At 41.2% G+C, this 27,434-nt stretch overlaps 2 protein-coding genes across 4 annotated transcripts; one reads left to right on the top strand and one right to left on the bottom strand.

Moving 5' to 3' along the window:
* Nucleotides 1-753: 753 nt before the first annotated feature.
* LOC110491524 (gamma-tubulin complex component 2) lies at nt 754-15,669 on the bottom strand. 3 transcript variants are annotated; one of them, XM_036946404.2, is made up of 18 exons: nt 15,491-15,669; nt 13,570-13,727; nt 13,353-13,481; nt 13,068-13,244; nt 12,664-12,826; nt 10,801-11,008; nt 9,972-10,171; nt 8,643-8,832; nt 8,318-8,463; nt 7,957-8,137; nt 6,810-6,990; nt 5,401-5,573; nt 5,031-5,159; nt 4,808-4,928; nt 4,338-4,481; nt 3,976-4,104; nt 1,481-1,644; nt 754-1,182 (listed from the first exon to the last, which is right to left on the bottom strand). In XM_036946404.2, the coding sequence occupies exons 1-18, from the start codon at nt 15,510-15,512 to the stop codon at nt 1,107-1,109; spliced, it is 2,691 nt and encodes an 896-aa protein (XP_036802299.2). In that variant the 5' UTR covers nt 15,513-15,669; the 3' UTR covers nt 754-1,106. The 3 variants fall into 3 exon arrangements, with proteins under 3 accessions (XP_036802299.2, XP_021420717.3, XP_021420716.3); XM_021565042.3 differs by lacking the exon at nt 15,491-15,669 and adding an exon at nt 14,904-15,172; XM_021565041.3 differs by lacking the exon at nt 15,491-15,669 and adding an exon at nt 14,312-15,014.
* Nucleotides 14,552-25,812, top strand: kctd2 (potassium channel tetramerization domain containing 2). Its single transcript, XM_021565044.3, has 6 exons — nt 14,552-15,201; nt 15,473-15,581; nt 15,738-15,829; nt 16,127-16,222; nt 16,390-16,515; nt 21,103-25,812. Exons 1-6 carry the CDS (start codon nt 14,752-14,754, stop codon nt 21,130-21,132), a joined length of 903 nt encoding a protein of 300 aa, XP_021420719.1. The 5' UTR covers nt 14,552-14,751; the 3' UTR covers nt 21,133-25,812.
* Nucleotides 25,813-27,434: the final 1,622 nt, after the last annotated feature.

The following is a 27,434-nucleotide window of genomic DNA, read 5'->3' as shown; positions in this document are numbered from 1 at the left end:
TACCCACAAGACGTGCCACCAGAGGTCTCTTCACAATCCCCAAGTCCAGAACAGACTATGGGTAGTAGTACATAGAGCCATGACTACATGGAACTCTATTCCACATCAGGTAACTGATGCAAGTAGAATCAGATTTTAAAAACAGGTAAAAATACACCTTATGGAAGAGCGGGGACTGTGAAGAGACACGCATATGCACACAAATGTTAGCACGCATTCTACACACACAGTATTGTTGTATGGTGGTATTATACATGTTGTATTGTAGATATGTAGTGGTGTAATAATGTTATATGATGTACCGTTTTATATTTTGTTTTATATGCAAGTACCTTAATGTGTTTGTACCCCAGGAAGAGTAGTTGTTGCCTTGACTATATTAGCCCACACAGCTACAAGGATGCACTCCCATGCTAGGTGCATGACCTCATATTGTAGCTTATAGAGACCCCAACTGATGTATAAAAGTCTTAAAAACCAAAATCTACTTTGGTTTAGATACAAACATCATGAAACCTATACCACAAATGTATTTAACTTTGTGAAAATACATTTTTTGGACCTAACTTCCTTACCAATTTTCCCAAGTGTTTTCTTCTTCACAGACCCTAAATATTTGGTCACATTATACATTTTGTGTATGGTTTCCTAGAAACAAGGGGTGGCTCAACTTACCCTTTGGCACCCATTCCCCCCTACTGTTTACTATCTAAGGTGTTTTTTTAATTATGTAAGCAAAGATGACAAAGAGAATGCTTGGGGACATTTAATATGTGTTATTGTACACAGGAAGCACACACAAAAAAAACATGAGGTAAAAAACAAGTTACCCCTATAGAGCTCCAGGTTCTTTTATTTCTTCTGAAAGAAATGCATACAGTTCCTGGTTATTTAATTCTATGCCCCTCTTAAAAAGGGGGAAACACCATAGAGCCGGTTTCAAAACACATCAATATCTATGTTGTTAGTTTCTTGAATCAAACACTAAACCGTTTTATGTTTGATACGGGGAGAAATGTCGTCTTTGAAGGTGGTTTTTATATGGGCTGGAGTAGGAGAAATAAATACATATTGCTTGGGTTACCATCAAGCACACTTTGACAATGCTATGCAGCAGCCTTCTGACTTCTCTCTATAGCCATCCTCTCAAGGCGCTCTGTGTAGAACCCGTTGAAATCCAACCTACGGAATCAAATTCAAAGCAGTTTTTACTAGGATTGTAACTATCTTAGCATATCCATTCAAGCAACTATCTATAGACCAGGAGTTTCCCCACTCCGGTCCTGGAGAGCTGCGGGGTACGCAGGTTTTTGTTCCAGCCCGGCACTAACGCACCCATTTCCAATAACCAACTTCTCACAGTGTTCAGTCTGGACCTTGATCAGTTGAATCAGGTGTGTGGGTGCTGGGCAGCAACAAAAGCGTGCGTAGCCAGTATCTCTCCAGTACCAGAGATAGACCTGTGCAGTAGTATACCCACCGGTAGATGATGTTAATCATGCTGTGCTCACAGTCGTTGGTGCTGTAGACGCTGAGCTTGTCCAGCAGGTCCAGGAGCAGTGTGCTGAAGTTGCTGTCAAACTTGCTGATGGTGGCTTCGAAACACGAGTCTGACTGCAGGGCGTCCATGTGCTCCGCTAGGAACTGATGACGGGGAACAACGACATACAGTTGAAGTCGGAAGTTTAAATACACCTTTGCCAAATACATTTAAACTCAGTTATTCACAATTCCTGACATTTAATCCTAGTAAAAATGCAGTGTCTTAGGTCAGTTAGGATCACCACTTCATTTTATGGATGTGAAATGTCAGAATAACAGTAGAGAATTATTTATTTCAGCTTTTATTTCTTTCATCACATTCCCAGTGGGTCAGAAGTTTACATACACTCAATTAGTATTTGGTAGCATTGCCTGTAAATTGTTTAATTTGGGTCAAACTGTTCAGGTAGCCTTCCACAAGCTTCCCACAATAAGTTGGGTGAATTTTGGCCGATTCCTCCTGACAGAGCTGGTGTAACTGAGTCAGGTTTAGTGGCCTCCTTGCTCGCACACACTTTTTCAGTTCTGCCTACAGATTTATAGGATTAAGGTCAGGGCTTTGTGATGTCCACTCCAATACCTTGACTTTGTTGGCCTTAAGCCATTTTGCCACAACTTTGGAAGTATGCTTGGGGTCATTGTCCATTTGGAAAACCCATTTGTGACCAAGCTTTAACTTTCTGACCGAGGTCTTGAGATGTTGCTTCAATATATCCACATCATTTTCCTTCCTCATGATACCATTTATTTTGTGAAGAACACCAGTCCCTCCTGCAGCAAAGCACCCCCACAACATGATGCTGCCACCCCCATGCTTCACGGTTGGACACCTACACCACCCGATGTCACAGGAAGGCCAAAAAGATCAAGGACAACAACCACCCGAGCCACTGCCTGTTCACCCCGCTATCATCCAGAAGGCGAGGTCAGTACAGGTGCATCAAAGCTGGGACTGAAAAACAGCTTCTATCTCAAGACCATCAAACTGTTAAACAGCCATCACTAACATTGAGTGGCTGCTGCCAACATACTGACTCAAAATCTCTAGCCACTTTAATAATTAAAAATAGGATGTAATAAATGTATCACTAGTCACTTTATATAATGTTTACATACCCTACATTACTCATCTCATATGTATATACTGTACTCTATACCATCTACTGTATCTTGCCTATGCCGTTCGGCCATCACTCATTCATATATTTACCTATTCTTATTCCATTCCTTTACACTTGTGTGTATAAGGTGTTGTTGTGAAATTGTTACTTGTTAGATATTACTGCATGGTCGGAACTAGAAGCATTTCGCTACACTTACATTAACATCTGCTAACCATGTGTATGTGACCAATAAAATTTGAAAGCCTCCCCCTTTTTCCTCCAAACATAACGATGGTCACTATGGCCAAACAGTTCTATTATTGTTTCATCAGACCAGAGGACATTTCTCCAAAAAGTACCATCTTTGTCCCCATGTGCAGTTGCAAACCATAGTCTGGCTTTTTTTATGGCGGTTTTGGAGCAGTGGCTTCTTCCTTGCTGAGTGGCCTTTCAGGTTATGTCGATATAGGACTCGTTTTACGGTGGATATAGGTACTTTTGTACCTGTTTCCTCCAGCATCCTCACAAGGTCCTTTGCTATTGTTCTGGGATTGATTTGCTCGAGGAGACAGAACGCGTCACCTTCCTGAGCTTTATAACGTTTGCGTGGTCCCATGATGTTTATACTTGGTTACTATTGTTTGTACAGATGAACGTGGTACCTTCAGGCGTTTGGAAATTGCTCCCAATGATGAACCAGACTTGTGGAGGTCTACAAGTTTTTTTCTGAGGTCTTGGCTGATTTCTTTTGGTTGTTCCATGATGTCAAGCAAAGAGGCACTGAGTTTGAAGGTAGGCCTTGAAATACATCCAAGGGTACACCTCCAATTGACTCAAATGATGTCAATTAGCCTATCAGAAGCTTCTAAGCCATGACATTTTTCCGGAATTGTCCAAGCTGTTTAAAGACACAGTCGACTTTGTGTATGTAAACTTCTAACCCACTGGAATTGTGTTACAGTGAATTGTAAGTGAAATAATCTGTCTATAAACAATTGTTGCAAAAAATGACTTGTGTCATGCACAAAGTAGATGTCCTAACCGACTTGCCTAAATGTGTGGAGTGTATGTAAACTTCTGACTTCATCTGTAGGTAAAGACATTTTCTGATTGGGATACAGAAATGTTATATCTGATAGATTACACTTGAGACAGAATACAAAACATTCATTGAGATCTTTACGATACTATTGTATTTGGTTGTTGTTCTATGTGACATACCCAGGTAAAACCCATGTCATACTTTGACGTTTTACCTTTTAAAGCCATGCTTCAAGTTGTCTATAGCAGTGAGTATCTGCTGCAGATGAGTGAGTATGTGTGTAGTTACCTTGGAGGTGAGCCTCTTCTTCTCTTGCTCCACGGTGCGTTCGCTCTGGGTGGGAGGACCCTCCATGGTGCCGTGCTCCAGAGACAGGCGGTTCATCTCCCGGTCCAGCTTCATGCTCTGGGTGAAGCGCTACACCAGGAAATAGATACACATTTAATAAGGATCAGCAATGAGAGACACTGTATAGTCACACTGGGGGGGGGGGGGGGTGTGTGTGTATTAGGCTACATATCACCATACTGCTAATGTGCATGAGTTGCATGTATTTGTATTCAATTTAAATGCAATACCATTAGGTGTAAGCTACAACAAGCTGCCTTGACATTCCCAGTTTTTGTAGTTTGCGTTCCACATCCACTAACCTGCATGCAGTTGGTGAACATGACACACACAGACATGAGCTTGGAGAAGATCTTGAGCAGCTCTGGGTTGGTCAGCATGCAGTCCTTCAGGCAGTTGTCCAGGAAGCTGGTGTGATGACAGAGCACGTCGTCTATGTTGGAGGCCTGAGAGAGACAAGATGGACTATATTAGGGCATTCCTGGTCAATGCAAGGCTTGGCATGGTTATGACAGTGTGCACTAAACTGCAGCATGCAGTTATTAGGAGCATATTAAATGAATGTAATATTGAAAGTGAGGACTGGAAAAAAACGTTTGACCGCAACAATCTTAGGTCAAAGCAAAGAAAATGCTTGTGGCTGACATTGGTAATGGATGCCAATCTACTACACTAGGCACAGAACAATTACGCCACAAGTAGCTATAGGCTGATACATGATAGCACTGAATGCTATCAAGGTGAGGAGCAGCCTTGGTTACTTTCCACGCACAGATTTCAGGTTGTTCTCCATGATATGCCAGGTGGGCTCCATGACTTCAAACATCATGTAGTACTGGATGTTCTGGACAAAGTTCAGCATGCGCTGTCTCAGGGCAAACGCTGCTGCAAACCTTCAGGGTGGAGGAAACCAGATAGATCATATTAGAACGTGCTATTAGGAAGTTGGCACTAAGAGGAACAAACAAGGAAGTTAAGAAGTTTCGTCAACTCACCACTTGGCTCTGTGCAAGGCGTACTGCTTGGCTGTTTTGTTGCTGATCCACACGTTGCACAACAGCCTCTCAACATGTTTGCAGTAAAAGATGTGACGGAATAGCATCTGGTATCTCGTAAGCGCTTTCCTAGAAAAATACAAACTCTGAATCAGACAGAACACATGGTTATAGTATTGGCATTTAGCATGCCCTGGGTCCCGGGGGGGGGGGGGCAATAGATTGAGAAAAGCTACATTAGGGTAGAAAAGTATATATTTTTTATTTTAATCCCATCTTCAATTGAGCTTTTTTTTTTGCCTTCATTTAAATCAGGAAGTCATACCAAGGTCAGAAGACCTGGCCTTGGATATAGCCCCAGTGTACCGACCTGTTGATGATAAGTGACAGCGGCCACTTGACGATGTAGTCGAAGGAGAAGGCCTCCAGGCCGCTGAGGGCCACCTCGGTGGGGTCGGCATTAATGATGGCCTTCTCCTGCTTGGTCTCGATGGCCAGCACCCGCAGCAGTTGGGTGATCACGTCATGTGGCATCAGGTCAATCTGGGAAACCGGACCAGAGGGTGAGTGGAAGAGTTCAGTGTGACGCCCCTCCCAAAACAGCCACATTACATACCAGTTGTTTAACTCAGTCTTTTATATGTATATCCTATAGATCGTAATTTCCCCTCTCCCAAAAAAACACTTTTGTGTCGTCAGCGAACTTGATGGTTGAGTTGCGTGGCCGGGCAGTCATGGGTGAACAGGGAGTACAGGAGGGGGCTGAACACGCACCCCTGTGGGGCCACTGTTGAAGATCAATGTGGCGAAGGTGTTGTTGTCTCCCACATTGCTCAGATATATTTTTTTAAATTCTCTCCACTATGGCAAAATGTGTAGAATTGCAGAAAATGTACTCTAAAGATGCTTATGGCACCCAAAAGGCTAGGGCCGGCTCTGACTGCATGTGTGGTTATGGATGTGGGTACGCAGACCCGTGAACCACTGCGGCCCCTCATGATGAGTTCAGATTTTTTGGTGGCCCCCACCTCCATCAAAGTTGCCCATCCCTGCTATACAATTGTGATTCTGCCCCTCAGCAATTGTCTATTACTGTGCTAGAGTGCAGCTATAAGAAATGGTCTAATACAGTGAACAGCAATGGACGCACCATTTGAATAACAAGATAATAAATGAATTTAGATTCACCTCAAAGTAGTCAATAGTGCCCCCAGCTGCTGTAAGCAAATGCTCAGACATATTTTGGGAAGGTTACATGAGCCTATTCATCATAATGCATGCATGAAAGGATATTTAAAATCACACCGTGTAGTATGCATTTAGGTCATGATGCTTGAACTAAACCCATTTACAAAACTGAAACTGAATGAATAAGGTAACCACTAGATGGTGCTGCTGTTATCAAGATAGTATAAATTCCAGACTGGTACTCGTCTAGGATATTTAATCAATAAGGTCAGAGGGGTTTGATATATGGCCAACATACCACGGCTAAGAGCTGTTCTTGGTCACGACGCAATGCAGAGTGCCTGGAGACAGCGGTCTAAGGCACTGTATCTCAGTGAGGCGCCACTACAGACACCCTGGTTTGAATCCAGGCTGTTTCACAACCGGCCGTGATTGGGAGTCCCGTCCCATAGGACGGCACACAATTGGCCCAGCGTCGTCCGGGTTTGGCCGGTGTAGGCCGTCATTGTAAATAAGAATGTCTTCTTAACTGACTTGCCTAGTTAAATAAAGATTACATTTAAAATAAATAAAAACCCGGTTTATAATTACCTTCAGGTCATCTTTGAATGGGTCTGTGTTAGCAGTACTCATCCTCAGAGCCAGCTCTAGCAAGGCCTCCAGTCTGGGAGGGACAATGTCATCCACGGGCTTTTTCAGCTCCTCTTCTGTCAGATCCATGAAATGGACAAAGAAATCTCCCTTGTCCATTAAGAAGTAGTGCTTGATTGACCTAGGAAGAATACATATTTTAGCATACAACTCAACAACAACGTCTCCCTCAATGTGAGCAAGACAAAGGAGATGATCGTGGACTATAGGAAAAGGAGGGCCGAACAGGCCTCCATTAACATCGAAGGGGCTGAAGTGGAGCGGGTCGAGAGTTTCAAGTTCCTTGGTGACCACATCACCAACGAACATTCATGGTCCAAAAACACCAAGACAGTTGTGACGAGGGTATGACAACACCCTTTCCCCTTCAGGAGACTTTGGCATGGGTCCCCAGATCCTCAAAAAGTTCTACAGATGCACCATCGAAGAGCATCCTGACCAGTTGCATCACCACCTGGTTTGGCAACTGCTCGGGATCTGACCGTAAGGCGCTACAGAGGGTCGTGTGTACGGCCCAGAACATCACTGGGGCCAAGCTTCCTGCCATTCCAGGACCTATATAATAGGCGGTGTCAGAGGAACGACAAAAATGTTTTGTCAAAGACTCCAGTCACCCAAGTCATAGACTGTTCTCTCTGCTACCGCACAGGAAGCTGTACCGGAGCGCCAAGTCTAGGTCCAAAAGGCTCCCTAACAGCTTATACCTCCAAGCCATAAGATTGCTGAACAATTAATCAAATGGCCACCCAGACTATTTACATTGACGCTCCCCTTTGTTTTTATATTGCTGCTACTCGCTGTCTATTATCTATGCATAGTCACTTTACAAATGACCTTGACTAACCTGTACCCCCGCACATTGACTCTGTACAGGTAACCCCTGTATATAGCCTTGTTATTGTTATGTAATTTACTTGTTACTTAAAATAATAATAATAATAATAATAATAACTTTAGTTTATTTCGTAAATATGTTCTTAACTCTATTTCTTGAACTGCATTGTTGCATTTTAATTTGAGCATACCAAATCAGAAATACCCTATCAAACTTGAATGATCTATTTATGGTTGTGTTGTTGTTGTTTACCTAAGGCGTGCGACCAGCTCCTTCTCCTCCATCAGGAAGTCTAGAAGGACCTTGCTGGCGTAGTAGTATGATTTTTCTATCTGCTCCACGTAGGCTCTCTCCTTGAGAGTGTAGAGGATCTCCTTAGCATCAGGACAAGTCACGTCCCGGCCACACTCTCTCACCACGTTGAGGTACTTCCCTATAGAACAGGATGAGAAGAAAAAAACAGACACAAAAACTCCACTACAAATGATCAGGACCTTGATACTCCTTGTTTTCTACACTATAAGAAAACACTGTGAATTGCACTGGCCATGGTCAGGATGCACTAAAAGGGTGACCTGAGCAAATCTGATGCGAACAGTATGATGCGTCTTACCTGTACTTAAAATTTTGTCTGCCATTTTCTGAAGAAAGGATGGAATTCTGTGCTGTACGATTGTGTACCGCTGATCCCAATACTTGTCGTTGTAGTCCTCCTGGATCTTCTCTTTCTGTAGCTCGTGCTCTTCAACCATGAACTCACTATGAAGACAAAATAAATCATAAAAAACATGAACAAAACAAACTAATTATGTAAAAACCCTAAAATTGCCATAACTCATGTCCAAGTCTGTGACATAATAGAGAAGTACTTATTTGATTAAATGGTAGAAATGAAGAAAAGTGGGAAATGAGTTGCGTGACAAAAAAAAAACCGATACCTGTAAGGGTCCTTGATGATGCCTCTATAGATCCATTTCTCCAGTATCTCAAAGTAAGGGACACTAGCTGCTTTCGTGAGGTAGAGGCACAGTTCCTGGGCTTGACTGTCTCCAGTGTAGTTGAAGGTACGATCGTGAAGGAGGCTCAACGTCGACCCACCCATGCAGTCTCCTTTGTCCACCGAGGAGGCTTTGAGAAGCAGAACATGCAACCAACTGATTATCTTTTTCTTTTTTACTAGGGGCACTCTTTACTTTGGGCAGTCTGCAACAACATATCACACACGACCATCACATCCTCATAGACCACTGGACAAGACAATATCGGCATAACACCTCTGACAGATCTATCTAAAAAGCAATAATACAATTGAATGTCCAAAAGTGCAATGCAGATACAGCTACCAACCAACCAGAATATATATATGATTGTGTGTATGTATGCATATGGAATGGATTCAAGAAATTCCACAAATTAACTTTTAACAAGGCACACCTGTTAATTGAAATGCATTCCAGGTGACTACCTCATGAAGCTGGTTGAGAGAATGCCAAGTGTGTGCAAAGCTGTCATCAAGGCAAAGGGTGGCTACTTTGAAGAAACTAAAATCTAAAATATATTTTGATTTGTTTAACACTTTTTTGGTTACTACATGATTCCATGTGTTATTTCACAGTTTTGATGTCTTCACTATTATGTTGAAAATAGCAAAAATAGAAAGAAAAACCCTTGTAGGTGTGTCCAAACTTTTGACTGGCACTGTATATATGATGCATAAGGATCATACACTGGGTGTATAAAACATTAAGAACACCTGCTCTTTCCATGACATAGACAGATCAGGTGAATCCAGGTGAAAGCTATGATCCCGTATTGATGTCACTTGTTAAATCCACTTCAAATCAGTGTAGATGAAGGGGAGGAGACAGGTGAAAGAAGGATTTTTAAGTCTTGAGACATGGATTGTGTATGTGTGCCATTCAGTCTTTGAATGGGGTATGGTTGTAGGTGCCAGGTGCACCGGTTTGTCAAGAACTGCAATGCTGCTGGGTTTTTCATGCTCAACAGTTTCCCTTGGGTATAAAGAATGGTCCACCACCCAAAGGACATTCTGCCAACTTGACAAAACTGTAAGAAGCATTGGAGTCAACACAGGCCAGCATCCCTGTGGAACGCTTTCGACACCTTGTAGAGTCTATGTCCCGACAAAGTGAGTCTGTTCTTAGGGTAAAGGGGACAGGTGCAACTCAATATTAGGAAGGTGTTCCCTAATGTTTGGTATACTGCGTTTATATATACGATTTATTGTATGATCATAACAGCTTTACCAATGGAGGCTAGGATCTCCATGGTCCTCATGGTAGGCTGGATATAGAACCAGAGCTTCTGCAGAGAGAGCATGCCCTGCCTGTGGAGGTGCTCCAGCTGGGTCACCAGGATCAGGTACTCCTTCATCAGGGTCCTCATAGCCGCCGTCAGGGCGTGGTTCACCTGGCCATACTCAAAGGACGACTTCTCCTCAGTGAAGCTGCCAGACATAAACACAGCCAAACTGTTATACCAGACAAAACACAAACAAATTGTTTGACAATGAAAGCCACGTGATACATCTCCAGATGGTGTAAGGATCACAACTTGAGTCCCGCAGAAACAAAACAAAGTTAAGTATCTAGACTGAGTGTACAAATCATTAGGAACACCGGCTCTTTCCATGACAGACTGACCAGGTGAATCCAGGTGCAAGCTATGATCCCTTACCGATGTCACTTGTTAAATCCACTTCAAAATCACTGTAGATGAAGGGGAGGAGACAGGTTAAAGAAGGCTTTTTAATCCTTGAGAGGGTGGTAGTAGGTGCCAGTCGCACCAGTTTGTGTCAAGAACTGCAACACTGCTGGGTTTTTCACACTCAACAGTTTCCTGTGTGTATCAAGAATGCTTCACCACCCAAAGGACATCCAGCCAACTTGACACAACCGTGGGAAGCATTAGTCAACATGGGCCAGCATCCCTGTGGAATGCTTGACACCTTGTAGAGTCCGTGCCCTGATGAATTGAGGCTGTTCCGAGTGCAAAGGGGGGGGTGTAATTCAATATTAGGAAAGGCCTTAATGTTTTGTACACTCAGTGTATATTACCTTGTTAAAGTTCACTCACCGTGTTATAGTAGAGTAGTATGAGGCGACTGGTAGTATCCTGTTTACCAGCTCCTTGATGGACATGTCAAGGCTGGGATCAATGATGAAGGAGCGGTTCTGCCTCCCGAGGACAGGCTGGGCTGTGATGTCTCTGCCATCCACACCGATCAGCACAAACAACAGATCATCAACCAAAGCCTGCTCCTGGGCTGGCAGGGGCATTGTACCTGATCATAAAACACCAAAGAGATTTGAGGTACATTTTCACACATTTCCTTATTGCACTCACTACATAAAAATGAGCAGTCGCTGCCTTCAGAAAGTATTCACACCCCTTGACCTTTTCCACATTTTGTTATCTTGCAGCCTGAATTTAAAAAAGGATTAAATAGAGATTTTCTGTCACCGGCCTACACACAATACCCCATAATGTCAAAGTGGAATGTTGTTTTTAGAAATTGTTACAAATGTATTAAAAACAAATAGCTGAAATGTCTTGAGTCAATAAGTATTCAACATCTTCGTTAAGGCAAGCCTAAATAAGTTTAGGAGTAAAAATGGATTAAAACAAGTCATATAAAAAGTTGCATTGGATCACTCTTTGTGCAATAGTGTTTAACATGATTTTTGAATGACTACCTCATCTCTGTACCCTACACACAGAGATGATGTAAAAAAAACTTAAAAAAAACTGACATTGAATATCCCTATGAGCATGGTGAAGTTATTAATTACACTTTGGATGGGGTATCAATACACCCAGTAAGTACAAAGATACAGGCGTCCTTCCTAACTCAGTTGCCGTTGAGGAAGGAAACCGCTCAGGGATTTCACCATGAGACAAATGGTGACTTTAAAACCGATACAGAGTTTATGGCTGAAATAGGAGATCACTGAGGAGATTACCGAGGATGGATTAACAACATTGTAGTTACTCCGCAATACTAACCTAATTGACAGTGTGAAAATAAGAAAGCCGGTACAGAATACAAATATTCCAAAACTTGAATCCTGTTTGCAACAAGGCACTAAAGTAATACGCCAAAAAAATTTAGCAAAGCAATTCACTTTATGTCCTGAATATAAGTGTTATGTTTGGGGAAAATCCTATACAACACATTACTGAGTACCACTCTCCATATTTTCAAGCAGAGTAGTTGCTGCATTATGTTATGGGTATGCTTCTAATTGTTAAGGACGGGGGAGTTTGAGGATAAAAAATAAATGGAATGGAGCTAAACACAGGCAATATCTTAGAAGAAAACCTGATTCCGTCTGCTTTCCACCAGACACTGGGAGATGAATTCACCTTTCAGCAGGACAATGACCTAAAACACAAGGCCAATTATACACTGGAGATGCTTACCAAGAAGACAGTGGCCAGTGGCCAAGTTACAGTTTTAACTGAAATCTGCTATAAAATCTATGGCAAGACATGAAAATGGTTGTCAAGCAATGATCAATTTGACAGAGCTTGAAGAATTTGTAAAATAATAAATGTGCAAATATTGTACAATCCAGGTGTGCAAAGCTCTTAGAGACTTACCCAGAAAGACTCACAGCTGTAATCGCTGCCAAATGTGATTCTAACATGTATTGACTCAGGGGTGTGAATACTTATGTAAATTTGATATTTCTATATTTAATTTTCAATAAATTAGCAAACATTTCTAAAAACCCTTTTCCCTTTGTCATTTTGGGGTATTGTGTGTAGTAGATAGGTGAGAAAAATAATACATTTTATCAATTTAGAATTCCGGCTATAAAAACAAAATGTGGAATTAGTTAGGGGTAATGAATACTTTCTGAAGGCACTGTATGCACAAACTTGATGAAATCTATCAAAATGTGTCAAAGTCAGACATATGAAGAACATTCATACCAACAGCCACTGCTGGGTCTCCTCCTGCTGGTGTGGCACCGGTGATGAAGTCCCCAATCAGAGCAGGCCGGTCATACACCCAGTTTGGAAACACTGGGTTGGGCTGAGTGGGGTTCTTTTTGTTGTGTCTGTCCCTCAGCATCTTTCGTGTGACTTCAGCCGACTGTACAGATGGAGGACAAGTAGTAGAACCTACAGATGTATTCAACTTTAGCCTTTTCAAAACTATTTGGTCCGGCCCACTAGTAGTCATACGCCGTGGGCCAGGAGTTTTTTCTAACTACATGACTTCACCAGGAAAAACTCCAGACTCTACTTTACAACTATGTAACAGACTATAAAAAGGGCCAGAAAATATCCTGTCCCTAATTATAAGTAACCTTTAAAATGATGTGAGTACACACCTGGGGCACGTTGGAGCTGGCAGTGACGTTTCCCAGCTTCTTGCGCAGCTCTTCCAGTTCCTGCATTGACATCTTGGTGCTGGTTGGAGGGATAGCAAAGGTTGTGCTTGTACTTGATGTCACATTACCAGTTGCTTCAGACCTTTCTTTGGCATTCTGTTGCAGACATTGGAGCGTCTAGAATATATTAAAACACAACACATTGTTATTGGGACATAATACTGTACATTAAATTAAACAGTGTAGGAATTGTCAGCATCTGAGTAACAAATGCAAAATGATTACCTCTTTGTCCTCGCTAAGCTTTGATAGGAGGTAGACCAGTGGGTCCAGGTTGCGGACATTTTTTGACTTGAGCTCATCATATTTCCTTAGGAAGTCCTCTGGCGTCTTTGAATACTCTACTATTTTGACCTGAGAATTAAAGTTGAATTAGTCAAGGCTATTGGTAGAAAGAGCATAAACCTTTACAAAATTGGCCAATAATTTCCCCATCAATCACCTTTGCACTGTGTGCAGACACTGTTGTGGTGACATATGGTGTCCTGTTCTTCTGCAGTAAATCAATATACACTTCTGCTCCATCACCTCCTCGCACATGAAGCAGACTGAGCAGCTCGTTGACGTCATGATGTATCCGAAACTCACTCATGGCTAAGGCTGTTGAAATGAGAAAGGTCAATAACTAAATAATCCATCCTCTGTCAAGTTCAACTCTAACAGCTTATCCGTTTAATAATGACATGATGGCAGTTAAAAGTTAAAGCATGCAAATGTATAAATGAATGTGGCTGATTGCTATCTATCAATATGTCCCTCCCCTCCACCCTGGTATTGATGTTGCAGCTTCTCTGGCTACATAGGGACACAACTGATGATGCTTTAGATTCTAGTGGCTGCCCTTTCTGGCTTTAGTATAACGAATTGAGCTGGCTAGACCACATAGCTTGCTAGCCTTTTCCCCGAGAACATTCTTGAACTATTTCCTTAATTAGCTAGTTATGAAGCTAGCTTGATGGTCTTCAAATTGACCCAATTTGGTCGAGCTAGATAGCTAACTAACTAGCCAACCACTTTTAGCAAGCACGTTAGCTAAACTACTAGAGTAGGGTCTGAAAATAGAGCTTGCTAGCGAACATTTTAGCTACCTGGTTAGCTATATAAACTGAATCTTGAAATGTATTATCTGGAAACACTTAGCGAGTAAAGGATGATTAAAACATGAAAAATTGATAGCACATTACCTGAAGCCTCTGTTGACTAACAAGCAGTTACCGCCAACTGTCTGGCAACACAACATGTACTGTTTCAGATCTTTCATAATAAATGTTTTTAGATTAAAATAATTTAATAACGTGCTTAATATAAGGAGATGTACAACATAAACAGAGAACACATTTTTCATTTAAATACTAACTATAGTATGACTGAAAATAACATTTATATTTAAACAATGAACTCTTATTTTGGAGGGGGAAAACGACATAGCGGAAGTATACAGTCTTGACGTTCCAACCCGGAAGAATTGTCCTCTTCTGATTAACGTTTGAATAAACAAGAATGGCCAATTTGTTTTAGGAAAACATTGCAAGCGATGTTGCTAAAAAATATCGTATATTTCAACTAAGAAATATAGATGTCTTGTAAGGCATGGACATGAACGAATGTGTGTAACAACGCCCTAATGTCAGCCACCTTGTTGGATAAAAAGAACCCCGTTGTGTTCACGAATCGGTCGGAATTATTGTTACCCTGCAGTGTGGTTGTTTTTGACGAAGGAAATATGGCTGAATTGCACGTTGTGGAGCAGAGTGGTACTAGCACTATAGAACAAACCGAGCACCGTGATGTCCGAGGCTCTGTTCGGCTGGCTTCGTCCAGTCTCATGGTTCCGCCGCGGAGTAGCTTTCCCACCAGTCCCGGGGTATCGAGTACTAGCAGAGTAGTGTTTGGGTTCCCAATGAGAAGCAACCCCAGTTCCCCGTCAGAGCCAGCAGAGAAACCCGGATCCCGCTGGGTTCGCCTCAATGTTGGTGGAACCTGCTTTGTCACAACCAAACAGACATTGTGCAGGGACCCCAAATCGTTCCTGTACCGATTGTGTCAAGAAGATCCGGATTTGGACTCTGATAAGGTAACAATCTATCATAACCGTTATATCATAAATCAAGGTGCATCAATGTAGCATTCATAATGCATTGCCACTGTGAAGATCGTGCATGAGATTACACCCATCACCTAAAGCTAAAATGTTCGAAAATGGTAACACTCAAAGTCTACTGCTCAGCCATTTGATAGTAATGTATGCTTTGATCTGCATGTGAAGAAGCACCAGAAAAACATTTATCTGACACTAATGGCAGGCATGCAATGGGCTTTTTTTCAAACTTTTATAAATATCTTAGGATGAGACCGGTGCATACCTGATTGACAGAGATCCCACATACTTTGGCCCCATTCTGAATTACCTGCGGCATGGGAAACTGATCATGGACAAGAACCTAGCAGAAGAAGGTAAGACTGTCCAAATAATAGTTTTAAAAAATTGTCAAATACAATCCCGATCACACACCATGCTTTTATTTAGAAGCAATGGGATTCTGCAGATGTGTGATACAGGCCCTCTCCTTATTAGTATCATGCCACTAAACTATTGGTTGGCTGTCTCAGGTGTCCTTGAGGAGGCGGAGTTCTACAATATTGCGTCATTGGTGAGGCTGGTAAAGGAGAGGATACGGGACAACGAGAACAGGACATCTCAGGTATGCCAGGGAAAGGCAGACAGGATAAACAAACCTTAGTCTGGGATGGATGATGGCATTGATGCTGTGAAATAACACATGCTAAACCAAACACTAACATTTCAAAGGATGAATGTGTTTACAAGTCTGTGTTTGTGTGTATACTGGCACACGCACACACACACACATACACACACACACACCACTCACTGTTCCAAAGCAAAACACCTACCCGCCAATTAACCCTAATGTGCTCTGGTAGACCCATGTCACTGTGTGGAAACAGGGGCTTTTATTGTAGTATCTGTTTTCTCTCAGGGCCCAGTGAAACATGTGTACCGGGTGCTGCAGTGCCAAGAGGAGGAGCTCACCCAGATGGTGTCCACCATGTCAGACGGCTGGAAGTTTGAGCAGGTGGGCCTAGTAGTCGTCATGTAATACTTGTCTTTAAATCCATAGGTCATTGGTGGTAAATCTGGTAATGTCCATACCTTTTTCCAGTGCCTTAAAATGTTCTTGTGAAGTTGACTTTTTAAGCTAATTTACAATCTCGCTCACCCTTTCCCCATCTCCCCTCACAGCTCATAAGCATCGGCTCGTCCTACAACTATGGCAATGAGGACCAGGCTGAATTCCTGTGTGTGGTTTCCCGGGAGCTCAACAACTCCACTAACGGCATTGTCATCGAGCCCACTGAGAAGGCCAAGGTGAGATCAGCTGCTGAGAGTGTCTGTGAGTCATGTGTTAGGCATGAAGTCAGAAGATTCTCACGTGTAGGGATAGTTCACTGCGACATCAAAGTTTGTCAGGCATTTTCAGACTTCAAAAATGGTGTAATGTATAGATGAGGCCTCGTCATCGGTTGTGTAGATTGAGCTTCACAGTTTTTTTTTAACCCTAAATTAATGGAAATGATAGGCACTGAATATTTTGAAATCAGCCGGTGCCTAATCTCGGAAACCCAGAGCTAAAATATTGCGTAATTATGTCAGATGCCCGATCGAGTTCGAAAAAGATACTAGAAAGAGGAGCGGAAGCAGAGCAGTAGCTGCATCCCCCTCTGCCTGCTAGTTGTGGGCAAGTTTATGTGCCAATTGTCCCCTCCCCTTCTTAAAAAGAAAAAAATGCAAACCTCCGTGAGATTGTGATTTTTTTTTTCCCGAATGATCAGTGACGGAAAAATCTGTGCAGGGTCATTCGATGTCCTTTCAGCAAGCCACGACACCCGTCATCTCAGAGATTGTTCTGAAACAGATAAGATGAGCATTGCAGAAACATTATTTTGTTGCAATATAATTTGATATCGGAGGAATTGCACCCAAATTGGCCATTTATTTATTTATTTATTTATTTATATAATATTAAATTAATGATAGTATCTAATTTGGACCAAACTTTTTTTTCTAACAATGAGTAAGACATGAGGAATCCAACAAGTTGTCAAAAGCCATCCACAGACCACCCACATCCCACGCCAATCCCACCCCAACAAGTATATCCTACAGTATCAGTTCTCTGTTTGACAAGTAGTATGATGCTACGGCTCAGAGTATTGTTTCTTCATCCTATATAATGTATTCTCTGTGAATTTGTTGATGTTTCTTTCCCCTGTTCAGAGCAATGTGTGATTTAAGTTGTTTATGTCCCATCCTACATCATGATATTAGGTGTTCTGAACACTAGATGGTGCTGTTCCTGCTATTAGGTTATTGTTAAAGGGATAGTTCATCCAAATTACAAATTGGTTTTCTTACCCTGTAAGCAGTCTATGGATCAGGTATGACAGCAACCTATGCTTTGGTTTGCAGGTGACGCACACTCACTCACACAATAGACACACATAAGCTATCACACATACTCACACACACACACAGAGAGCCAATGCTGCTGTCACATGTTATAGAGACATTGAACCACTGGACTCTTCCTGTTACACACTATCAGGTTCTAATTCTCAGAGTAAAACACAACGGACACTATGACAGCTCAAACCAAGTTTATTCTTCCCAGAGGATCAATACAGCTGCATTAGAAGATGATATATTCACACAAGCATTGACATTTAAGACTTCCTCCTGAGTCTCCTCCTACACATCTGAACCGCCAATGCATCTCTGTTGCGAGACAGAACCTTAGTGATATCTGTTCTTCCTCACTTCATCTGACCTGACCTCTGCCCCAAAGTGCTCACTCCTCCCCAACTCACGGCTGTCATGGTGCCTGGTACCGGACTATATCTCTTCACCTCCCAGAGGATCCTTCCCATAGGATCCCTGATGGCTAACAATAACATATCCTGACATAATGTAAACGTTATACATTACCCTCTCTCCTTCAGTGACATAAGTATATTTAATATTCTCAGAACCCAACAACACTGTGTATTAAAATACTGTATCCCCAACATAGCTCATTTTAATATTTCTACTACTGTAAATTGTATTTATTTACAGTGTTTATACACCCCACATGTTTATATACTGAATTCTTGCGATAGCTCACTCAAATCAAATTTTATTTGTCACATACACATGGTTAGCAGATGTTAATGCGAGTGTAGCGAAATGCTTGTGCTTCTAGTTCCGACAATGCAGTAATAACCAACAAGTAATCTAGCTAACAATTCCAAAACTACTACCTTATAGACACAAGTGTAAGGGGATAAAGAATATGTACATAAAGATATATGAATGAGTGATGGTACAGAGCGGCATAGGCAAGATACAGTAGATGGTATTGAGTGTAGTATATACATATGAGATGAGTATGTAAACAAAGTGGCATAGTTAAAGTGGCTAGTGATACATGTATTACATAAAGATGATATAGAGTACAGTATATACGTATACATATGAGATGAATAATGTAGGGTATGTAAACATTATATTAGGTAGCATTGTTTAAAGTGGCTAGTGATATATTTTACATCATTTCCCATAAATTCCCATTATTAAAGTGGCTGGAGTTGAGTCAGTGTGTTGGCAGCAGCCACTCAATGTTAGTGGTGGCTGTTTAACAGTCTGATGGCCTTGAGATAGAAGCTGTTTTGCAGTCTCTCGGTCCCAGTTTTGATGCACCTGTACTGACCTCGCCTTCTGGATGATAGCGGGGTGAACAGGCAGTGGCTCGGGTGGTTGTTGTCCTTGATGATCTTTATGGCCTTCCTGTGACATCGGGTGGTGTAGGTGTCCTGGAGGGCAGGTAGTTTGCCCCCGGTGATGCGTTGTGCAGACCTCACTACCCTCTGGAGAGCCTTACGGTTGAGGGTGGAGCAGTTGCCGTACCAGGCGGTGATACAGCCCGACAGGATGCTCTCAATTGTGCATCTGTAAAAGTTTGAGTGCTTTTGGTGACAAGCCACATTTCTTCAGCCTCCTGAGGTTGAAGAGGCGCTGCTGCGCCTTTTTCACGATGCTGTCTGTGTGGGTGGACCAATTCAGTTTGTCTGTGATGTGTACGCCGAGGAACTTAAAACTTACTACCCTCTCCACTACTGTTCCATCGATGTGGATAGGGGGGCGTTCCCTCTGCTGTTTCCTGAAGTCCACAATCATCTCCTTAGTTTTGTTGACGTTGAGTGTGAGGTTATTTTCCTGACACCACACTCCGAGGGCCCTCACCTCCTCCCTGTAGGCCGCCTCGTCGTTGTTGGTAATCAAGCCCACTACTGTTGTCTGCAAACTTGATGATTGAGTTGGAGGCGTGCATGGCCACTCAGTCATGGGTGAACAGGGAGTACAGGATGAATTAACGTATCCTCTGCAGCAGAGGAAACTCTAGGTCTTCCTTTGCTATGGTGGTCTTCATGAGAGCCAGTTTCACTTCATTTCACTTCACCAATTTGGCCTATTTTGTGTGTCCATTACATGAAATCCAAATAAAAATCTATTTAAATTACAGGTTGTAATGCAACAAAATATGAAAAACGCCAAGGGGGATACTTTTGCAATCTTCTGTATACCAACCCTGCCTTGTCACAACACAACCGATTGTCTCAAACGCATTAAGAAAGATAAATTCCACAAATTAACTTTTAACAAGGCACTCCTGTTAATTGAAATGCATTCCAGGTGACTACCTCATGAAGCTGGTTGAGAGAATGACAAGTGTGCAAAGCTGTCATCAAGGTAAAGGGTGGCTACTTTGAAGAATCTAAAATATTTTGGGGTTTGTTTAATACTTTTTTTGGTTACTACATGATTCCATATCTGTTATTTCATATGTTTTATGTCTTCACTATTATTCTACAATGTAGTAAATAGTAAAAAATAAAGAATAACCCTTGAATGAGTAGGTGTGTCCAAACTTATATATATATATATATATATATATTATTTGTACTTGTTTGACATTTTACTGCATTGTTAGTAGCTAGTAATATAAGCATTTCGCTTCACCCACTACAACACCTGCTAAACTGTGTACGCAACCAATACATTTTGGTTTGATTTCGATTTTTGTTTTCCTTTACAGTGTTTGAAATACTAACTTTTTTTTCCTAGGTAAACAAAACCAAAACATATGTAATTTGGGTGAACTATCTCTTTAACAATGGGGAGGGAGTGATTCTTTAAAAAAATGATCACCTGGTCATATCAGGATGTAGGATGGGGCATAAACCCAACAACTTCAATGACTAATTTCTCAGAACATGGTACAAAAATATCACCATATTCACTAAGAATACATTACACAAGATGAACAAACAATACTCAGAGCCGCAGCTCCATACTACTTGTCAAACTGATACTGTATACTCATTGTTGGGGTCAGATTGGCGTGAGGTGTATGGGGGGTCTGCGGGTTGCTTTACACCATTTTCTTGGATTCCTCATGTCTACCCCAATGTAGGAAAAACGTTCAGTTTAAATCGGATGTTAGGTACTATATTTAATTTGATATGATTCCTATAAATTTAAAATGGCCAATTTTGGGTGCAATCAATTGGCTTAATTTCTCAGAGATCAAACACGTTTTTGCCGTTGAACAGACTGTAAAAACACTGTAAAAACACCAGCAACTCAGCTCCAAGTGATTATAATTTGGGAAAGCTGTTCCAAAGTATTCCCAAGCATAAGAGAGAGAGATGCGATCGTATACAAATGTAAGCAAGGTTTGAAATAGTTTTATTTAAATATTATATATGTTTGGACTTCTTGCGATCAATTTGCTGTCAACAACATATTTGTCTTCTTGATACGGCCCCCTGACCATCCTCTCAAGAAAAAATCAGCCAGCGGATGAATCTAGTTGATGATCCCTGATCTAGACGGATGCATTTTCTCTCCTTACAGATCCTCCAGGAGAGAGGTTCACGGATGTGATGAGACTCCCAGGCCTGAGCTCACCCTGCTCAGCTCATGTGACATTTCCTGATGTCCCCTGCACCACCTCAGCCACGGTCCAAACCTTCACCTGTTTCACCTCCCCCTCCTGTGGGTGTGCCTTTCCACAGTGGGGGGTTCCCATCCCCCTCCCCTACAGTGCTGCAACATAACCCCATCGTCATTTCTTATTCTCAGTTATATTCATGAACATTTTGAGGGATTCTGAAGAGATGGCAATAGAGTATTATTAAATGCAACACCTGTTGTCATAAATTGGCTTTTGAAGATTCAGGTTTTGCCCCTGATCATAATCCCCATCTTGTCTATAGTACCTCCACACAGAGCTAAATCATTGTTAACCTTCCACATTCAGGTGATCACACAGTTAGTGGGGAGCCCTTTCCTTGTCTGTCCGGCTATGTCGATTTGGCGGAAATCTGTGATAATCTCCTCAGGACTTTCAAAGGACGAAAAAAAAAAATCTACTGACTGTGACCCGCCCCACCTACAACCTTGAATATCCAACATCTCCACAGCTAGAGCTCCAAGACAGTTCATAGTTGCTTTAGAGGCTGAAGGCGGGGCTAAGGACAATGAAGCCACCAGAATCTTCTACAGCCCTCAAATTCAAATCTGGACCTCAATCTGGACCCCCCCCCCCCATTCTTCCCCCTCTAATCAGGGACAGATTTAAACTTGGGACACAAGGTGGGTGCGATTTTAATTATCAGGTAGAACAGAAAACCAGCAGTAGTATGGACCTTGTAGGGTAAAATTTGAAAAACCCTGTTCTACAGCATCTCTTTTGGTCATCTTGTGCAGTCAGTCCTGCTCTCACACAAACTCTTTCATAATAAAACTAGAGGATAGTGGGGAGGAACAGACCTTTGTCTAACAGAGGCTCCACCCCACACCGTGGTTCATCAGTGACTTTCACTGCTGAGTGCTGAGCATCCATCACACTGAGCATCCATTTTTATTTTTGGCTCAGGTCAAAATTCTTTAGTCACCTGGAGGGCACATCTTTTTTTTTTTCTTTTTTTTTTTTGCAGCCGTGCTAGTGATGTTTCAGTGCAAAAGAAAACACACAACTTAAAAGACTAAACCACACACATGTACACAATTGTCAGGCATGTGAGGAATATACATCTATATATAATGAAATTATATGGAGAAAATGAATGCAAATTATTAATAATTGTCATATTTTTGTGTAGTATGGTGAGTTTATTCCATTGGAGGAGGACATATCACTCCTCTCGGTGTTTTCCCCCATTGACAAAGGTGTACGTCTGTGTATACAGTTCCTCTCTGCTATACGTCAATGATTGGAAATATGATCAGCGACCCAGAGTTTTTCAATGACAACTTCTAAGTCGATTTTTCTGTTCCTTATAACCCTTTCAAACGATCCTTATTTCTCGCAGCTCTGTGTTCTCTTTGCATATCTTACAATTGTAATCGGAGATAAGAGACGGGTTGCTGAAAAGCTGTGATGGCATGTGTCCAGTACAGTGTGCCTGTTGGACCTGTGATCATCTGTAATCTGCCTAGCCCTGTTTCATTTTCATGCCAATTATCACTCACTGTGCATTTGCCTGCTACACACCTTGGCGTATGTTCAGTTAACAGCTTTGCTTTACATTTTGCAGTATGCACTGTTTTGTAACTATAGAGTATGCGGAAATTAATATTTGAAATGCATACTCTGGAATTGTTTATAGAGTAGGTATACCCACAGGAACATTGGGTATTGAAATTGCCGCATGGATTGGGGGAAAATAAGGAAATTATACTTTGTTTCTCAACAAGTGTTACATCTCTCTGTGCCAACCAGCAGTGATGGGTACAAGCTTGTCTAGAGTATCCTTCTCTTATACGCATATCATTGTCCCAGGAGTAAATCCTGGTATTACCCCTATTTGTACTACATTCTGTCATTTTGACTGTGTACTTAAAATAAGTACCCCGTAGGTGATCAATGTCACATAATCTGTACACCTTTTTCCTGTGTATAATGAATATTTGGTGCGATTATGTTATATCGGCATGTGTAAGAATGCGTTCTATTTAAAAACCACACCCCAAAATAATTACCTGTGCTGTCGTTATGCTCCTTGACTTTTTTTTTTGTGTGACTTTTTTTTCTCCCCCCCTTGGAGTGTATGTTGTGCAATTCTACTACTAAACTGGGACAAAACTGCAGTAGCGCACAGACTGTGTTGCTGGAAGAATGACTGACTCTCTGATAGAGGCTCTTTTTCTCCTCTTTGGGCCTTTTTCAAAGCCCCTGGGGGTTGTTCTCTTTCCCTTTGTCTGTCTGTGTCCAGTGTTGTGCCTTTTGACCTGTGTTGTGCACAGTTGTTGCCCCCCCCCCCCTCCCCCCTGGCTTTTGAGGCTCCTCTCGCATTGGAAATGAAACGCTACGAGGCACCGAGGGACCCGTGTGGCGTGGTTCCTCTGTTGGTTCGATCTCCTGTCATTAGTCAGTGAGAGAAACTCCTGGAATAGACCTTGACCGAGTCTATTCTTCCGTCATGACCAGGTCCTGTTTGTTTACGTACAGTGCAGATTATTAGGCTTAACTCCTTTTTCTTTTGTGCCAATACTTTTTTAACCCCCCCGTTTACCCCTGTACCTTAGCTCCTGAACCATTTCTGTTAGTTTGTCGCTGCATTCCTTTGTTTTCTATCCTGTCATAAATGTGCGTAGACTGTAGGTGCAGTTGGCCTTGTAAGTTTACCCCACCACCAGCTGAGGGGCAGAGAACAGGAGACAGTGGTTGTAGTTGTGATTTTATCTCAGTAAAAGGGTCCTTCCACCAAGTCGGTGCCTTTTGACATGTGTAACTTGGTGAAACAATAACATTTGATTTCACCTCATTTTTACATTCTGTCATAAAGAGCCTGTTTTCTCATCTTGAATTGTTTTTAATGCCTATATTAAGTGCCAAATAAAGTAACAGGGTTGACGATTTCATCTTAAATCAGCCATAACTCCACTTGTGACATAGGAAATTGAAAGTTGTGTGCAACAGCGAGGGGCAATTGGAACGCAAGCTTCACAAAAAACAGAATTGTTAAAACACTTCTAACCTGTGTATCTATGGTAACTCAGTTTTCCACAACAAAACACCAGGAAATGCAGAGTAGAAACAGCTAACCTGATTTTACACAATGATTTGACTATTTGATGTTCAATGTTTCTTTTGAAAAAAAATATTTAAAAAAGGAATAGTTTCACCATATCAAAATGAGATCAGTTTACATAACAGGCTTGAATTTCAAATGTATTTTTCTTAAAATGAATCACTAATCATATGAAATAAATAAACTTCAGAAATTGATTTGTCAAAGCAACAAAATAACTAGGGCTTTACAATGATGGTGAAAACTTGGATCTTCCTGGAAGTCCGAAGGTGCATGTTTGCACATGTCCATTGCTGAATTTTGCCCTTTTAATAAGTCTTTATTCATATTTTTTTAAATATTAAATTCTCCATGTGGTCTATATTAAAAGGGCACATCAGGCATTTAAAATGCAATATTGATTGGTGCACAATTTCACTTAAAATATCAAAGGGACGCAAAAGGCACTCATTTCGTGGAACGACCCAAAAGCCAACAGTGCACTTTTCTTTCGGGAAAATGGCAAGACATGTTTATTTGGCTTTCCATCTTGAATTGCATGTTTAAGGCAACTTATGCTGTCTGTTTTGACCCCATGACAATTACACTGACAAAACGTTTTTTGTTGTTGATGTATGCATTCACTTTGAAGCACTTATTTTTCACTCCAGTGAACCCAAATTTCTCCTTTGACATTTACTTGTTTCCTTTTATACTTGCAGATTGGTTCATCCAATTTTGAAATTGAACTTTGTGCTTGGATACAAACGATCATTGCAACAAAAAAAAGTGTTTTCCCCTATCACTGCACTATTCCGATATTTGTGCTATTTGAACAAATCTGCAAAAACACATGCAGTGTACTACAGAATACGATGTTGTGTACTGGAGTTTGTCGGACATCTGTGTTAGTGCAAACTGTATATGGCGCATGGTTGGAGAGCAGAGGGAGGCATGGCTGTAGTAGGTGTACATTTCTTGTGTGGAACAGTGAGTCTGCAACTAGAAGTATTCTCTAATCATGTTTTGTTTCTGTTGTTTTTGTGTCATGTCAATTTAACAGTTGCTAAAATAAAAAATAAAAAACTAGTTTAAAGTTAACCTCACTAAATTAACAGACTCTTTTGTCTATTGAAAACTGAACACGTTTGCAGACCACAACCTTGGATTTAGTATGGACTCAAACTACAAGTCCACACGCAAAATGAAGAGAGGATCATTTTAATCCGGGCTCCTTCTACCATAGTTAATCTGTAACATCTGCATATGTTTATACACATACATACTTGTACACACATTTCAGATGTACTGAAAACTTAAATTATTTTGAGTGTATCAATTTATCAACAATATTCATGTCATGTGACTATTGTCAATGGAGACTGTGGAGAACTATTTTGAAGCTGAAACAACATTTTGTCTGATTTTCCTTTCCCTTTTATTTTATATTTTGGAATTTTGTCTACCAATGCCGTTTCTTTTCAATTGAATAATTTTAACAAAATCCAGTCTGGTTTTTAATTATAAAATGTGTCTCTGTGTTTCAAAATGTGTGTGTAACTTGTTTTTGTACAGCTGTTTAAATTGTGTGTGTGTGTGAAAGTGGATTTAAAGGTCTTATACCACCTCAAATATTATATTTCATCATTTTAGAAAAGTGAACAAATCCACAAGAAATTCATACACTTTCTGATTTAGCCTATTATTGGGTCCCCGTCCCAAATAGCTGCATGTTTCAGTATCAAACTTCACACATAAAGAGATTAGCCTGAGGCTGCTGCAACCTGGTGTCAGAGCATTTCGTATTATTATGTACGTAAATCAGAGACACTCCATTTAGTATGTTACATTTCGTATGGTATCTATTCATTTGTGGTTGTCCGTCACCCCTTTTGTAAGATATGTTACGAATTTGTAAAATGTACTATCCACCTCATTTTCGAACACTTTTAAAACATGGAAGCCAAACGCGGAAACTGTGGATACAACTTACTCCATGCTCGTGCATTATCATATGCAGGTCACTAGAAATCCCTACATTAGCATGATTCTGTTTGCCGATACATACTGACTAAATACACCATTTCACTGTCCTGTTATTGTGCCTGGACCATGTAGGCTAAACTGCAGAGAAAATCCCCCATAACTGATCAAAATGGTTGCCCAATCAGGCAGGCTAGATGCAGTTATTTCTAAATGAATATGCATTCAAAATGCCAGGCTTTTGATCGATTATTCAAATGACATAGGCTATTAACTGCAGTTTACAGCCTAGACTAGAGTTGTGTACTCACTTGAAAACAAAATGTTTCATTACATTGTGTTGTTGTAGGATACCTTTCTTGTCCCTAAAAAAACTGAAACAATAGGGTAGCTTTTCGAGCTGCATACCTGGGTACTGGGAGGAAGCGCGCTCAGCTTCGGGAGTGTACATATTGTAGGCTACGATTTCATTATCTGATCACTTTTTTTTTTCTTTTTCGCTGTGTAAATTGAATGGATATCTTCACTAGATTATTAAGCCTAACATTGAGTTTATGAATTATGGGCTAATATGCATACGCTTCTAATTTAGGTTATAGTCTACATCTCGAGCCTGTCTGACTTTGTTCTGTTGCACAATTGTGCACCTGGCCTCCGCAACCAGGGCTTTTCCTCTTAAATCTCAAGAGTCTCAAAGCCATACTACAAAAACTGGTTGTAAACTTATTTCAATTAATTTTCTTTAGCCTACTAATAGCCTATTGGAGGATAGATGCATGCTTTCTTGTGCATGCTAAATGTAAGATGGGCACGGGCAGGGAGTTGGAAAGGAGAAGCCCATATTTTCCTATAGCAGTCCTATCTTAATACCGGGCTACATCCTGATAAAGTGGCCTGCTAATGTACCTTTCTGGACATTCTAAACAGTCGAGAATAGACCCAAACGGTTGCATAATCAGACCTAGGTTGTAGGCCTCTGCAGTTACTTCAGCATGAAACAAAACAGGACTTTTGGGCGGATATTAAAATTAGGCTGTAAACTGCAGTGATGTAGGCTATATGGTCAAATAATTGTGTACTCACAATTGCACTATGTTAGCCCTGTTATAATAATTGTCAAAAACGTAGGCCTAGAGGCCAAATCAATAGTGGTGCTTTGTGAGCCCGGGGACCACAGAGCGCAGCAGA

The sequence above is a fragment of the Oncorhynchus mykiss genome, chromosome 16 (genome assembly GCF_057628025.1).
Source record: "Oncorhynchus mykiss isolate SJ-2025 chromosome 16, ASM5762802v1, whole genome shotgun sequence".
NCBI lineage: Eukaryota > Metazoa > Chordata > Actinopteri > Salmoniformes > Salmonidae > Oncorhynchus > Oncorhynchus mykiss.
The sequence above is the reverse complement of the archived record's forward strand: the minus strand, read 5'-3'. Positions and strand labels throughout refer to the sequence as shown.